This window comes from Piliocolobus tephrosceles, chromosome X (assembly GCF_002776525.5).
Source record: "Piliocolobus tephrosceles isolate RC106 chromosome X, ASM277652v3, whole genome shotgun sequence".
Classification (NCBI taxonomy): domain Eukaryota; kingdom Metazoa; phylum Chordata; class Mammalia; order Primates; family Cercopithecidae; genus Piliocolobus; species Piliocolobus tephrosceles.
This window is the reverse complement of record NC_045455.1, coordinates 93,842,748-93,859,986: the sequence shown is the minus strand read 5'-3', so window position 1 is coordinate 93,859,986 and position 17,239 is coordinate 93,842,748. Positions and strand designations below refer to the sequence as shown.

Here is a 17,239-nt window from a genome sequence, read left to right as displayed (position 1 = left end):
ATCTCCTGACCTCAAGTGATCTGCCCGCCTCAGCCTTCGAAAGTGCTGGGATTACAGGTGTGAGCCACCACATCCGGCCCAGTTTACTTTTATTAGAAAAGATTAATTTGCTGACGTACGTTGTTCAGTATCTTAATACTTTTTTCATGAGTTAATACTTCTTGGCAGAGAGGCCTAATCTCTTGAGGTTTTTAAAAATAGCCATGAATATTTCATGTAAGTGATTTTTGCTTCATTCTTTGTGTCTACAATTTGTTACCTAATATTTCTGGCTCCTAACTTTTTTTTTTTGAGATGGAGTCTCGCTCTGTCACCAGGCTTTTCATAGAGATGGGGTTTCACCATCTTGGCCAGGCTGGTCTCGCACCCCTCAGGTGATCCGCCTGCCTCAGCCTCCGAAAGTGCTGGGGTTACAGGAGTGAGCCACCGCGCCTGGCTAACAGTTATTTAGTCTTTCTCATGAAAATTTAACTGGTTATAACTTTACTCTTCTTTTATGTAACCACCTCTAGTGAAAGAAAAGGTAATAGAATATAGTTTGCTCACACTAAAATACTTTCAATTGCTGAATATAATTTTTATTTAGGGAATTTAGTTTTAGGAATATTTAGGTATTCCTAATTGATTAAAAAGGCTGAATCCTGTTACTTGTCAGAACTTACTATATTTTTCTCTAGAATTATATATTTTTTAGTGGATTTAAATGTTCTACATTATTTTAGCATTTTCTTTTTTTGAGGCATAGAACCTAAATAGCATATGGTGATTCCTAGACCATTCTTAAAGCTTCTTTTGAGATAAACATGAGATGTCTTTATCAATAAAGAATTTTGATTGTGACCTAAAAAAGAATATTGATTGTGCCCATTAGGATTGCATTCTCTCAAACAAGAGTTTATATTGATAAAGTGTTAGATGAATACCTCTTGTCATTAATCAATCAATGTTATTCTAGTTGACACAGTTAAAGCAGTTTTTATTTAGTTCAGTGAGTGTATCCTCCAGGTTTAAGTGGTCATACTGTAGCTTTACCTGAGTACTGTGTTAAGTCATTCCTTTAAATTAGGTTATTGGTAATATACATACACACATAGACACACAAAATATACATGTTGAGTATCCCTTATCTAAAATGTTTGGGACAAGAAGTGTATTGGAATTTGGATTTTTTTGGATTTTGAAACGTTTGTATATTATCTAATGAGATATCTTGGGGATGGGACCCAGATCCAAATATGAAATTCACTTATGTTTCATATATGTCTTATATATGTAGCCTGAAGGTAACGTCATAGAATTTAAAAAATTTTTTTTTTGAAGCAGAGTCTTGCTCTGTCGCCCAGGCTGGAGTGCAGTGGCATGATCTTGGCTCACTGCAAGCTCCACCTCCTGGGTTCATGCCATTCTTCTGCCTCAGCCTCCCGAGTAGCTGGGACTATAGGTGCCCTCCACCATGCCCGGCTAATTTTTTGCGTTTTTAGTAGAGACTGGGTTTCACCATGTTAGCCAGGATGGTCTTGATCTTTTGACCTCACGATCCGTCTGCCTCAGCCTCCCAAAGTGCTGAGATTATGCATCTGTCCAAAAAAAAAATTTTTTTTAAGAGACAGTGTCTCACTGTGTTCCACAGGCTTGTCTTGAATTCCTGGGCTCGAGCAATTCTTGCATCTCAGCCTCCCTGAGTGCTGGGATTATAGGCATGAACCACTATACCTGGCTCAGTAGAATATTTTAAGTAATTTTGTGCATGAAAGTTTTGCCTACATTTTGACTTAAACCCATCACATGAGGTCAAGTATGGAATCTTCCACTTTGGGCATTGTGTTGGTGTTGAAAACGTTTTGGATTTTGGAGCATTTGGGGTTTTGGATGGTTATGCTCACCTTGTATCTTGATAGCCCAAGTATTAAATATTAAAGGAAAAATATCCATGTTCTGCACAAAAAGTGTCATGTGCCAGTAGTGGCATGTTTACCACATTCTGGAAAATATTTGTTAGGTTAATTTACCTTACTTAGTGCAATCTTTCTGTTTTATATTTTCATGAAAGAAGACTGACTGGGACTTTAAAAATAGTGCTTCTCAAACTTTTTGGCTTCCATATTTCTTTAATTTTCCGTATCACTAGGAAAAACTATTGAGGCCTCCGAAGTGCTGCTAAAGGAATATATCAATATTGACCACATTATAAGCCAAAGCGCGTTTTAAAGAAAACGTTACAGAATTAAGAGTCACTTTCTTCTACATTTTTGCAAATGTCTTTAATGTTCCCTTCAGTGCAGTGGGAAGAATGGTATTGTTTTATGTTTTGTAAATTGTTTTCCTCTATAAGAAATGGTCGGCTTCCCACATTTGCTTTTGCGTTCCATCTATTGCAGAAAGCTTTTTAATTAAAATGCGTCAAAGAAGACCTGACATTATACGGAGAAGTGATAAGGGAGGAGTATGTTAATAACCTTTAAAGATAATTGTGGATTTTTTTGATACTACTGTAAAACTTAAAAGTACTCTTAACATTGAAATTAATTGGACTGGCTGGGCATGGTGGCTCACACCTGTAATCCCAGCACTTTGGGAGGTTGAGGAAGGTGGATCACTTGAGCTCAGGAGTTCAAGACCATCCTGAGCAACATGGTAAGACCCCTTTTCTACAAAAAAAACAAAAATTATCTGGGCGTGATGGTATGTGCCTGCAGTTCTGCACTCCGGAGGCTGAAGCAGGAGGATCGCTTGAATCTGGGAGGCAGAGGCTGCATGAGTTGAGATCACGCCACTGCACCCCAGCCTGGGCAGCAGAGTGAGACTCTGTCTCAAAAAAAAAAAAGAAAAAGGAAAAGGAATCCGTTGGGCTGCTTTGAATTTTGAATAGATCTTTTACCCATGCATGACTTTGTAGTGTCATGTACCAGTCAGAAGAAAAATACTGATGCATTGATCTAAGCAGGTTATCCAAATGCTAATGTGTTTATTTTACAAAATTAAAAAGAAGTTATATGTCTCCATATTGATCTCATAGAAAATGCTGACCAAATACTCAAGCCAATAATTATAGTGTCTCATATAAAAATCTTGTTCCATGAAAAAAGTATTTCATTCAGCATGCAACCCAATCGTGAATGCTTTTTCTTAAAATAACCATCCTGCTTCAGAATGCAGCAGATGTACTTTGTGGACAAATCCTGTTTTATTGTGAAGAACATGAAAAAAGCATGTACCCATGGATAGAGATTTAATAAAATTAACTTTTACTGCTTCCTCCAGGTATTCATAGTTTAAAAATTGATAATACAATTTTATGTGTCAAATGCAGTGGTTACTAGTAAAAATTGGGCCCAGGTCTCTTGGCTTGTGCTGAAGTGCTGGGACTTTTCCCAGTCATTACTTCTGCACCATTGAATGTAGTAAATGTTGACACAGAGAAAAGTCTGATGATATATTATAAGTAACTATATCTTAGTGCTAGGAAAACATGAAATAGTTATGACTGTGCACTTCCTGAGTCTTGGGGACTCTTAGAACTCCATGACCTACACGTTAAGAACACTGCGATGATGGAATGCTCTTTTGACATGTGGTTCTGGGAATTAGTCATACTTTGCCTCCTTTTTGGTCATCTGTTAATTTAAGTACACTTGAATTCCAAGCTTTGAGAAATACATATGTGTAATTCTTTTTCATGGAAAGCCACACAGTCTTATAAATACTGCAAAGATAAGTTAAAATCTTGCCTTTTATTAGGCTTCGACTGTTGGAATTGTTTGTTTTATTTTTTTTTTGGCTGTCTGGGACATGGAGATATGTTGGAATTTTTGAAGAATGAAAGTATCTTGTGAACGTCAAAAATTTTGTAGCTCTTTTTTAGTAGAATCGTATAGGCTAGCTCAGCCACTTAGTATCCCTATTACCTTGACTAAGTTATTCAACTTGGTGCCTCAGTTTCATTATGTCTAAAATGAGGTAACAGTAGGCCTACTTCATAGAGTTGAATCAATAATGTAAAACTGAGTTCATCATAGCTTTATTTTAGCGCACTGCAGTCTTTTGAGGTGTTGGTTACAAATAATTTGTTTTGGCTTAAACCACAACTCTTAATTTTTTGTAATGTAATAAAACATTATTTAAATTTGTAAAAATATCACATATATGCACTGGTTCTAATTTAAATTCTAATTTGAAGTGTTATTAAAAGTCATTCATAGAGGGAAGTAAGGGTCTTATGTATTGCTTGTTGGATGGGCACACAGTTGGGAATTTCTTCAAGTGATTCTTATTAATATTTGATAGATTTAGTGATAGTGAAGAATGCTGTATTTCATTTTACAAAATCATCTTAATATAATCTCTACCTCTTTTGTATTTTACTAGAAGTTTGTAGCGGTGGGTTTCTAGAAAGTAACAGCCTGAAGACATGACTGGGAAACTGAAAATTTCTTTTGCCCCTTCTAAAATAGTTACAAAATGATGTCATCAAATTACACTCTTTTTTGTAAGAGCAAAGCTGTGTAAAATAGTATTCAGTAGTCATCTTTAAGATATTGTCAACATTACTAAATACAAGTGTGTGTATATATATATATTTAGTGAAAAATGCTGTAATGTGCCTCATGGATTGGTATATTTATTTATTTATTTATTTATTTATTTATTTAATTGGTATTTTAATACAGTAATATGCTATAGTAGCCTGGAGTATTCTAAGATATTTTGATTATCTCATTTAGAGAAAGGTGTTTTAGAACTTGTACCGATTTATAATATACCACCAGAAGGGGAATGTTCGTGTAATAGTTGACTTAAAACCATAGTTATTTTCAGTACATTGATACATTTCCCATGAAATTTTTTTAATGACAATGGATTTAATAATATAAGAAGGAGCTGGGCGCAATGGCTCACGCCTATAATCCCAGCACTTTGGGAGGCTGAGGTGGGCGGATCACGAGGTCAGGAGACCGAGACCATCCTGGCTAACACAGTGAAACCCCGTCTCTACTAAAAATAACAAAAAAATTAGCCAGGTGTGGTGGCAGCGCCTGTAGTCCCAGCTACTCAGGAGGCTGAGGCAGGAGAATGGCATGAACCCGGGAGGCAGAGTTTGCAGTGAGCCGAGATTGAGCCACTGCACTCCAGTCTGGGCGACAGAGCGAGACTCCGTCTCAAAACAAACAAACAAACAAACAAAACAAAACAGTAAAAGAAGGTACTTTGTGAATAAGAAAGCTCACACTATTCTAGGAAGTTATTCTAGAAAGTGATACATAAAGCTGAGAATATAAAGAGACAGTAAAAAAGATTGTTTATGCCCTTTTTTCCTGCCAGTGAATCCCAGGCCAATAGTTAAGGTATTAGGGTATATAAGGGGTAATTGAAATCTCAAAGCAGTGAGACTGTAAATAATTTCCCTGTATTAGTGGTTAGATATTGAATTCCTAACCTTTTATAGTGAAGACAAATTCAAAAGTAAAAATATAAATTGAACTCCTGTCCTCCCCGAAAGTCATAATTATGAAATCCATATATTTTACTTGATGGTGCAGGTGCGTAACCAGCTTCTCAACAACAAAATATCTACTATATTTGCTTGTTACTGATACTTATCTAGATACTATAGATATTATTTTTATAGCTAGAAGATTCTGGGTGTGTTGAAGCATTCTTCACTTTTATCAGTAAGTTCTAAGAACCTATCAGTTTCTAAGTAGTGATAAGGAAATGGCAATTTGATTTGGTCTACTGAAAGTAGTGATAAACATAATCTTTATTTTAAAATAGTTTTCTAAATGTAATGCTTGATCAGTAGCCAATTTTATATCACAGTCTAGCTTTTTTTTTTTTTTTTTTTTTTTTTTGAGACAGAGTTTTGCTCTTGTTGCCCAGGCTGGAGTGCAATAGTGCAATTTCGGTTCACTGCAACCCCTGCCTCCTGGGTTCAAGTGATTCTCCTGCCGCAGCCTCTTGAGGAGGTAGGATTATAGGCATGTGCCACTACTGCCCAGATAATTTTTTTGTATTATTAGTAGAGACAGGGTTTCTTTCTTTCTTTTTTTTTCTTTTGAGACGGAGTCTCTCTTTGTTGCCTAGGCTGGAGTGCAGTGGTATGATCTTGGCTCACTGCAACCTCTACCTCCTGGGTTCACGCCATTCTCCTGCCTCAGTCTCCCGAATAGTTGGGACTACAGGCACCCGCCACCACGCCTGACTAATTTTTTTGTATTTTTAGTAGAAATGGGGTTTCACCATGTTTACCAGGCTGGTCCTGAACTCCTGACCTCAGGTGATCCGCCTGCCTCAGCCTCCCAGAGTGTTGGCATTACGGGCGTGAGCCACTGCACCCCACCTCAGTCTAGCTTTTTTTGTAGGTCAGTAATAGTATCCATTAATGGTCACAACTGTTATGATGAGAAATTTATTTTTAGGAAAGTTAAAACATGGCTTTTAAGGCTGTGCATGGTGATTCACGCTTGTAATCCCAGCACACTGTGAATGTGAGGCAGGAGGATTGCTTGAGCCCAGGAGTTAGATACCAGCCTGGTCGACATAGCGAGACCCTATCTCTATAAAAAAAAAAATCAAAAAATTCTCCAGGCATGATGGTGCATGCTTGTCATCCCATCTATTAGGGAAACTGAGGCAGGAGGATCCCTTGAGCCCAGGAGTTCGAGGCTGCAGTGAGCTATGATGACGCCACTGCATTGCAGCCAGGGCAACAGAGCGAGGGTCTCTGAAAAAAAAAAAAATTAAAAAAGAAGATTTTAGAAAGGTTAGCATTTAAATGTTCTAAATAATGTGAAAAAGCATTTTTATCTCTTCATGATGGTGTTTTTGTTGTACCATAGCTTCATTCATTGTACCCTAGCTTCATTAAGATTACCTTTGGACATCTCCGTTTAAGTTAGGCAGTTTTTTTAAGGAGCCACTTGTGGCTTAATGGCAATTACGTTTCTATCATAGGCTTTTATTTTATTTCCAGCTTTATAGGTGCTTTTCAACAGTGTTTTGTATTATCAAATGGAACTTTAAATGAACATTTAGATTTTAATAAGATTGCTTTTTCAAAAGTACAGTAATGATACTTTCTTTAAACATTTCTGCAATTGTCTCATAATGGAATGTTTTTCATGATTGCTACATTTAACAAAGTTTTCTGTGATTGGAAATGGTCATCAAGTCAAAGTGAAAATTGCAATTTTCATATATTATCTTGAGTAATTTCACTTAGAGATTTCATTGAAGTTAATTCTGTATCACTATTGTTGGTAAATGAAGAGCTTTTAGGAAGCAGTTTTTGTAATGAAATTTCAAATGTTTTGAATATTTCTGTTTTATAGCTAACTGTGTAATACTTTCATTCGGGTTTTCAAATAAAATTACTGTGCAATTAAAGGAAAGCAATGTTATGTTGAGCTCTCAGTAATTGCTTGTGTGGGCTTTCTGTAGTGCCTGGATGGAATAATGCTTGAGTAGATAGATAAAAATACATGAATGAATTATAATTTAGACAATGAAGATTGTAACCTTATTTTTAGCATAATTCCCTAAAGCTGTTTGTGTTACATATTTGAATACATTTCAATATGAACTTGGTAACAGTCATTTCTATTTTAAGACTTCAGTGACCTGGGAGGAGAAAATAATTGGCTCTGCTGGTTGTTATTACTAGATTTTCCTTTGCTTGGAATCTAGGCATGTATCTTTCATCTGTTGGAATAAAAACATTAAAAATAATCTGTGATATATTTTATATAATCTGGTTCATTAGTAATCTAATCTTGCAGTATAAACTGGGTGCATTAAGTGTTTGTAGTATATTAAGCCTGGGAGACTGAAGTTTCTTTTCAGCATTCTTATTAAGTATATGATGATGGAAATTTTTCAAAATTTTTAATGGAAAATGATGTCCCAATTCACTCTTTTCTTTTTGATTTTAGATGGGAAATGTAAAGTCATAAGATCGATAGGTTGACTGTGACAACTATGTTTACTTACAGAGAGAACAGGAAATGAGAATGGGTGATATGGGTCCCCGTGGAGCAATAAACATGGGAGGTAGGGATTTGAAGCAAAAGGCTTTTGTAACTTATCATTTTTGGGGGGACTGTTTATGCTGTTTGTGATATATTCTTATATCAGTAAGAAACTAAAATACGGAACCAACATTTCTAAAGGTGAAATCTCTTACATCCATTAAACTGGAATACCATACAATTATATTAAAAATATATGCTTGGGAAGAAAATTCTCATTTTGTTTTTGTTTGAAGGCTAAAAGATGTGTTATACATTCATAGGCTTAATGAAAGAAACATATAAACCAGGTTGTAATACAGCCTGAAAGTAGTTTAGTCATCACATTGTGTAATACAGCTCTGTCTTTGCAGTTTTAAAATCAAATTTTATGCTTTCTAATTGGCTTTTTGTTTGTTTGTTTTGTATTTTGAGGCAGGACCTCACTGTGTTGCCCAGGCTGGAGTACAGTGGTGCAATCTCAGCTCGCTGAAACCTCTACCTCCTGGGCTCAGGTGGTCCTTCCATCTTACCAAGTCGCTGGGACTACAGGCACGCGCCACCACGCCTGGCTTATTTTTTGTGTTTTTAGTAGAGACAGGATTTTACCATGTTGCCCAGGCTGGTCTTGAACTCCGGGGCTCAAGCAGTTTACCCGCGTTAGCTTCCCAAAGTGTTGATATTACAGGCATGAGCCACCTCGCCTGTCCTAATTGGGCACTGGAAATGGATAGTTTCTGAGTAGGAAATTGATAGGTCCTGAGTGTGTTTTTAGGCTTTTAGAGAGCATTTTATATACATTTCTATCTTAAACTAGCTTTTTGTGTAACTTTAAAGCTGTTTTCCTTCACTCTAATGAATATTGAACTTTTTTCTTTTAACCTACAGTGTTGTGCACAGAAGCGCACTCAGTCTTTGTAGACTGTGACTCGTCAGGGGAATTATGTGTGTCGCCAGTGCATATTTTAGAGTTAACTAAGTTTTTAAGAATGTATATTAGCAACTTTAGTATGGATTTGCTTGTATAGCCAAGTTGCAAGGGAAATAATGCCAAGTAAATAACTTAAAGGAAAAACAAGTGTGCCTTACTAAATTTCATAGGCCTTACTAAATTTGAAATTTGAAATGTCATACATTTAAAAGTTGGGTAAGGAATTAAATTTTATGAAATTAATTGTCCCACAAAAGCTGTTATGAAGCTAAAAATCTTTATATAACTTAAATGCACATATTGTTTTAAAGATTACACTACCATGGCAAACAATATACTTAACATGCACACCCATTTACAAAATCAAGTATGTTCTTAGCATATATAGTCTATCAAATGAAACTTAAGTCATGTGTGAAATGAACATTTTCCATGATAAACTTTTTTTCTTAAACTTCTGTTACCATTTTTTCAGTACTACTAATCAGATAATGTAGAGTCATGTATTGCTGTTTACTTGGTCACTTTTTACCAGTGAGTAGTTAGTAAGTGTCTCTGGTATATGCAGGAAGCAAGAAACATGGCCCTTGCCCATAAAGAACTTAATTGTGAAGTTACTACAGTGGATACCTGAAATAATTAATGAACCAAGAGCGTCTGCATTCTAAATTAAGAAGCATAATTGAGTATAGTGATGTCCAAGTGGTCCAATATTTATGTCTTTTTTTTAGAGTAAATGCTGGGATGGTATTTAATATAATCCATGTCATTTTAAGGATTTTAGGAATAAGGTTATTATAGATTATAGGCAGTTTAAAAGGCTATTATTATTAGAGTGACATTAACATCAGAGCTAAACTTTAAAATAGTATAAAACTTAAAACCATTTCTGATGGCATAGAGATACTCTGCAATTTTATCAGAAGAAATATAAGAGTATGCCTTTAGAGTCCTTATTTAGTTAGGAATTGAAGATAACTTAAAATTTTTGTGACATTTTATTCACCAGAGGACCTATTTACATTTTAGCACTTGCTCTCCTAAAGTCCAGTTTATCTAATTTTCTCTTCAGTCTTCATTCAGTGTGAGACTTCATCATAATGGTTTTCTAGAGCTATTAATTATTATCCAGTTGGGTTGTTGAGAAGTTAAAACTGTCGTAACTCATCAAGTTACATTGATAGAAAGTGGCAGCAGATTTTCTGGTGTATCACTAGTGTGTATAACCAAGTGAAGCATACATTATAATGCTACCTTTCTAGTAACCAGATAATGCTAACATTTCTTAGATCTTTAAATTTATTTATAGCTATGTGGTGGAAGATGTGAGTACTAAAAGTAAAGCTCTAAGTTAACTACTGTTAGTTGGAAATATCATTTTTGATTTTTTTATACCCATAGTTGTGTAGTTATTTTCGAATCCACCATTGTAAAATTACATTCTATTAAAGAGAAAGAGAGGAAAAAGAAACTTAATTTGTTTTCTGGGGGATAATTGAGGTAAGATGCCTCTTAGATACTGTTCTTATACTCTCTTCATTTCTAGTTGTAGAAATTATTAAAAATAGCTATTTATGGCTATACTGAGGGAGTGGAAATATTCTTGGATAAAGTCTGTTTATTGGCAAGAGTATTTGGGGATGAAGGAAATAATTCCTTCCTATGAATTTGCTAGGTTTCTGGGGATTGGATTTGAAGAGCAGAAGTATGATGCCAGGGGCCGGTAGGGACTCAGCCATATAGAGATTTCAGCTTCATTGTAGTGTGTATTTGAGAAATTGAGTTCTTATTGTCAGAAAATTGACCTATGTAATGAAATACTAAAGAAAACCCTGAATTAGAATGACTTTGTTATAAATTTTTAATGATAAACAAGCAATAACACTTAAAAGGGAAAAAAATTTTCAAAGAAAATGCCTAAAAATATGTTGTATCTGAGATCATCATATATGTAGTATTAGAGTGCAGCACTGTTTAATATGAGGTAGGTGGATTTTTTTAATGAAAAAACTTGAAATATTATCAGATTGTCCCCATTTATGGAATTTAAGCTTGTCAGAAAGATCCAGATAGCTATATTAATATTTTATCTGCATTTGGTTGCGGTTGCTTTTAAAAATACGTTTTGTTATAAGTCATTTCGGTTTTTTTCTTTAGATTCCATATTTCAAAATAAAAAGTTAAAAAAAGAGTACCTCCTGTAATTTAGCAAGGTATTCCATCAACTCAGGGAGGAAAAAAAAAACTAAGATGAGAGGCTAGTTATAATGATCTTTATTTATATATTGCAGAAAATGATTTTCTCTCTAGCAACTTAGCATAATTTACATGCTAATATTTTTAGCCATGGGTTAAAAAAAATTAAGTGGTTTTGTAAGTGCTAATCCTTTGTTACTCATTTAAACTGGTAAAATGTAGTCCCCTTTGTTAGGGATTATTTGGTTTAAAAGTCTACTATAACAAATAATACTGATGTCTCAAAGCTTGCCAACTGTTAGAGTCTCAAATGCCCTAAAATGATTGATAGTTTCCTTCTTGATTTTATGTACGTTTGGCTTGGGGATGAAAATTCTAATTCTAGAGTGTAGGTAGTGCTGTATTACAGAGTAGATAATGCATACCCCATTCTCAAGGAGTGAAAATAATTGTGATAACGGTCTTGGTATATAGATTGCGTACATATTGTTAAATTTTTAATGTTTACTAAACTAAGATAGGACAGCTCTAAGTATAGATTGTTTTACATAGATGCGTTTAGCCCAGCACCTGCTGGTAACCAAGGTCCTCCTCCAATGATGGGTATGAATATGAACAACAGAGCAACTATACCTGGCCCACCAATGGGTCCTGGTCCTGCCATGGGACCAGAAGGAGCCGCAAATATGGGAACTCCAATGATGCCAGATAATGGAGCAGTGGTAATGTATCATAAACATTATTTTGATTATATTCAGTAATGTACACTTCTGCATCAAGGATAACTTCACACTTAATATAATTTGGTATCATTTCTTTTTGCAGCCAATGAAGAAGAAAATTTTGTGACATCATATGTTGATTTATTACAGATAGTTTTTTTTTTCTCTCTCTCTTTTTTTTTGAGACAGAATCTCGCACTGTTGCCCAGGCTGGTGTGCAATGGCACGATCTCGGCTTGCTGTGCACTCCGTCTCCCACAAACAATTCTCCTGCCTCAGCCTCCCAAGTAAATGCCTGGCTAATTTTTGTATTTTTAGTAGAGACAAGGTTTCACTATGTTGGCCAGGCTGGTCTCAAACTCCTGACCTCGTGATCCTCCCGCCTCAGCCTCCCAACGTGCTGGGATTACAGGCGTGAGCCACCGCATCCGGCTGAGATAGTTTTTAAGTAGTCCAAGAATTAGGATTACTGTCTATGGCATGCTGTGTGTGGTACCTCAGTATATAGCAAATGCATATGTTAATTAGTTACTTTTCTGTGCTTTTAATTTGTATCCATCATTTACCAGCATTCTAATGTTCAAGTATTTTATGATGGTGTTCTTTTCCTGTGTGGACTCCTTATGTTTGTTGGGGACAGAAGTCCAATATGTATGAACACACAGTTTTCAGTAAATATTTTTGTTAAAAATATTACCTGTCATGATTTATTGCAAGGAATTTAGTTATAAAATAACATTAAAGTTTTTCTGTATTTCTAAACCACTATTGTGGCATTCTTTTCACAGAATTTTAAATTACATTTAATAACTTTAAAGTAGACAGTTTTTTGTCTTGATCTGAGAGTGTGAAGATATCTTTGTGTAGATTAAATACTATGAAAACAAGGTTTTTCCGTTGTAATTTTTATTATATTTAAATATATTAATAGCAGGAATGATACCTTTTATCATTTCCATTAAAGTCTATCACTATATAAATGGGACTTTATACAGGCAAACCGTTTTCTTAGTGTTTGTTAATGCTTGTTCTGAATAACGTTTTGAAAGGGAAGTTGTTTGGTTATCTATTTTGAAAAGGCAGTTTAGTTTTGAAACTACTATATGAAATCTTGAGGCGCCCATGCTGCTAAGAAGGAAAAAGCACTGCCAGTTAGACTCAGACCTGTCACCAATTGTAAATCCATCGTGATGAGAGACGTTAAAAGCAATACATTGTATGTCTTAGAGTTGAATGCAGCGTTTATCATTATTTTATTTGCTTCAAATGTAGTCTTTTAAGAATGTGGAGAAATAGGACGTGCTGGCAGTTGGATTTTTAAAATGATAGTTTATACAGGGAGATAAAGAGGCAGTGCACGGCTACTATGAACAGTTGGCGCTTAACACAGTGATTGCGTTTATTTCCTTCAGTAGAGGCTTTATTTTATAGTAATATGTTTGAAAGCTAGTAAAAACTTACACTACTTTGGTTAAGTTTTTGTGTGGCATATAATCAATGGAAACATAGAAGTAACATTAACTGTCCCATTTTTTTATTGTCTCCCTGAAATTGTAAATTTTATTTAAATATCACCCTTGGTCTTTTTGCACTGACATTTTACTGCTACACTTTAGGGAGTTCTGTCCAACCTTTGAGATTAATATGTATGATTATTGTGAGGTTGTTCAAAATACTTAATTCATATGTTTAGTTGTGCTTATTAGTGCATGTTATTACATTAATTTTTAAAACTATTTTCCCAATGATAATACTTCAAGGAAAACACTCTCAGAAGTTTCCATCCTGAAATCATAATTCTTTGTGTATGTTTGTATTAGTGCTTTCTATCTTCAAGGAATTGATGTAAAGATTTTTTTAGAATGTTTACTTTTAAAAAACAACATGATGCTGCTCCCCAGTTTTGTTTCTCTGATTTTTTTTTTAAAAAGTATTTTTCTTACACGGCATAGTTTCATGCAATATAAACTTTTGAAAAAAGGAATAAGAGCTTTATTATAATATTGTTTAGGCTTAAGATTACATTTGCTTCTGTCACGAAATCAGTTCTTTGTTTTTGAAATTGGGGCATAGCATTAGCAATATGTAAATCTTCAGATGCTGCATTTTTTTTTAAAAAAACCTAGTAACTAATTAAATTGCTCCTTTCTTCCTTCTATGTGTGATCCTGATTCTGCTGGACTTTCTGCCGAACTTCATGACACCACCACTTGGGATTTTGCCAATTTTTCTTGTCACTTATATTTGGCGTGTTCCAAATGGACTTCATATTCTGTTCGTTGTTGTGTGGTATCATAGCACAATGACAGATTTCCTCAAGGCCCGCCATCTCAGATGGGTTCACCTATGGGGAGTAGAACAGGCTCTGAAACCCCTCAAGCACCAATGAGTGGTGTAGGTCCTGTGAGTGGTGGTCCTGGTGGCTTTGGTAGAGGAAGTCAAGGGGGCAACTTTGAAGGCCCTAATAAGCGTCGTAGATATTAAACATTCGTTCATTCTAGAAAAAAAAGTCAGTGGTATGCCTTTATACTTTTACCTGTTACCTGGAAGAAATGGTTTTATTGTTAATGTATGTAGACCTGAAAGTTTTTTTTTTTTTTTTTTGTAACACTTGAGGTTTTGTAATTTTCTTTGTTCATGAGCTTTGTAGATTAGAATGGTAATGATGCTCATCATTTTGAATGTTGAAATGTGTTTGTGACTTTAGCTAAATACAAGTATTCCATAGTACTGTGAAATCTATGTAGTTACTTAATCTCAATAAAGAAATCATTTTGGATAATTTAAAACTGTTATTAGTGGTATTCTCTTATGGTCTTACTAAACTCTGCTGTAACAGTAATGCTTTGGTTGCTTTAACTAATCCTAGTCGTTAAAAATGAAAATGATTTTGCTTTTTAATTTGTGCAAGTAGCACTGAAGATAGAAGCTTAATTAATGAAAGCTAATGTCAATAAGGGGTAGATAGAGTAGTATATGTGGGGGTGGGAGGGTATGGGGTATGGGAGTTTAATTTGTATAAACCACTGATGTTCTGTGAAATCGAAATTTCCACCTACATTTCATATATATTCTGAATATTCAGGTATTCTGAGACAGATTATTAAGGATATCTTTGTCCTGTGCTGATTTTTCCAAATAAATCTTTTTCATCTTGAAAAAAACTGTTTGAAGGCAAATCTCTTTTGCTTATAAAAAATAATGTCTAGTTGTAAACATACCTGCCATTATTTATTTGGTTTCAATATCTAGACCTTACTCAATTATTATCATACAGTTAGTGTTAAACATTCTTTAAAATAAAACAATACTGTTGGGTTGGCTGTTAAGTGAGGATTTGCTGTGTGATTTGTGGTGAATTAGGCATTTCTTGAGAATGTAGGTTTCTAGAAGTATTAAAAGATGGCTTGACTCTGCAGTGTTGTAAATATTTCCCTAAAGTTTGGACATTTCTCCAGTAAAACTTGTCTGATGGGTTAGAACCGTTTGTCTCCAAGGAATGGCAGTGTTTTTTTTTTTTTTTTTTTTAATTGTTTGTTCATGTTTTTCAAGATAATGCTGAGACATCAAAGGAGTACTGTTCAAGAGGTGATTTTAGAAAGCAGATAATTACTTGAGAATGGCTAGAGTCATTGAAATCTGAATAGCTCCCTTTACTATCAAATACCTATTTTGATTTTCAGTACTAGGGAGAAACTGATTTTATCACATTATAATGTTTATTGCAAAACAAAGTCATAACTGTATTTAAAAATTTGTATGTTGGTCATGTTTACTTAAAATTACATTTAAGGAATAATATATGACTCATACCACAAATCTAATTCATCAGACACTGATCATAGCATAGCTATTTCTCATAAAACATCACAATGGTTTGCTGTATCATGCTTTCAGCACCTTTCTGAAAGATAATATGCTATTTTAAAATAAACAGTATGTAAATAGTGGTATCTGTTTTGCTGGAAGGTATAGTTTGGAAAGAAACCATTTAAATTTTGCATAAAAGCAGTTGGTTGTAAAGCGTAATTGATGCATTCTTTTATACTAATTAAAATTTTCGTAGGTACTCTTTCATGTTCTATTATTTTCATGTTCTATTATTAGAACTGTTTTCTAAAATTTACGGCTTTTGTTTTTGATAGTTCTTTGAAAACATGATTTGGTGATTGTAAAATAATAGTCAAAGACTATTCTCATGTTTCTCATAAGTATGAGGTGATGGAGAGTGGGATTTGCTTTAATTTGTGACATTAATTGGGATATGGGGAGTTTTAACATTGATTACAGTTTTTCAGTGATATCTGTTGCACTTAAATCTACATTTCCCGTCATCTATATTTTATCCATATAATTCTCAGGTAATTTTTAGCATTGTATTTCACTTCAAAGCTGAAATATGATTGGGAGAAACTTGATCCTTTGATGTTATACCAAGCTACCTTTGGCCAAGGCTGTGAAATTCTGTATGATTCATTCAAGAACATTTGAAGGCCAGTGCACAAAAAGATGTCTTAATCTCCTGAACATCCTAGTGTCCAGGCTCAACTCTGGCACCAAGAACAGAGTTCAACACAACTTTTTCCCGGCATCAAGAAAATCCTTGTTCCGGCTTTGCCAAGTTTCCCCTGGGAGCAGTCAGCTTCTGAGTGGCAGTCAAGTGGAGCATCTCTGAACTGCTAGTTATTCCGTGCTTCTAGTGTTGTTGTATAGTTCAACTTTGTGGCTGGTTCAGCAAATTTTTTTTTTCTTGTGAATTAGTATACCAAGGAAGATTTTTGAATACCATCTGCTTAAAAGTGGTAGATACAAAAATAAAGAGGAAATTCAGTAGTGTTAGCTTTCTAAGTAAGTGTGAAGTTGTCATATATGCTATCATATTTTTTTCAAAAAAGTAATATGAACAATTTTAATATATAACAATATTATGGTAGTTTGTGTCATGATTTGAAGTACTGAGTTTAAAGTCTTCAGGACTTAATGTTTCATGTGCTACTTGTAATTAGTATGTATAAAATAAAGGAACACCTGTTTTCCTAATAGTTTTATTCTAGCACTATATGTTGTTGGAATTTCCCCCATTTTTGTTCATATTTTGTAAATAAATGCATTTTTTTTATTGACAGATGTAGATTTAAAAACACTGATTCACTTGTGTTTTTGCAAAATTAAATTTGCTGTTCTTCCTTGAGGTTTTTTTTTTACTTTTCTGTGTAAAATCAGTGCTGAGCACTCAGTGAAAGAGATTGAATATTTTTATCCCTGAAATATCAGTAATATTAGGGGAGGAATATCTGCTTTAGCTGGAATTGCCATTTAATAAAAATAGGAATTATCCACAAGGATAGTGGCTGAAACTTTGGCTCTTGTTTTTCAAACACTGGTTG

The 17,239-nt window shown here is 34.5% G+C and overlaps 1 protein-coding gene across 8 annotated transcripts in view; it reads left to right on the top strand.

Moving 5' to 3' along the window:
* The window catches only part of PSPC1 (paraspeckle component 1), a 114,549-nt gene that overhangs the window by 66,879 nt on the left and 30,431 nt on the right, over positions 1-17,239 (top strand). The window contains exons 7-9 of one of the 8 annotated variants that reach the window (XM_023190645.3): positions 7,989-8,046; positions 11,683-11,852; positions 14,151-14,641. The exons of the other annotated variants lie outside the window; for them this stretch is intronic. Coding sequence (XP_023046413.1) covers positions 7,989-8,046; positions 11,683-11,852; positions 14,151-14,336 — 414 coding nt within the window. The 3' untranslated portion in view covers positions 14,337-14,641. Of the gene's footprint in view, positions 1-7,988; positions 8,047-11,682; positions 11,853-14,150; positions 14,642-17,239 lie in introns of those variants that run through there. 8 annotated transcript variants of the gene reach the window in all.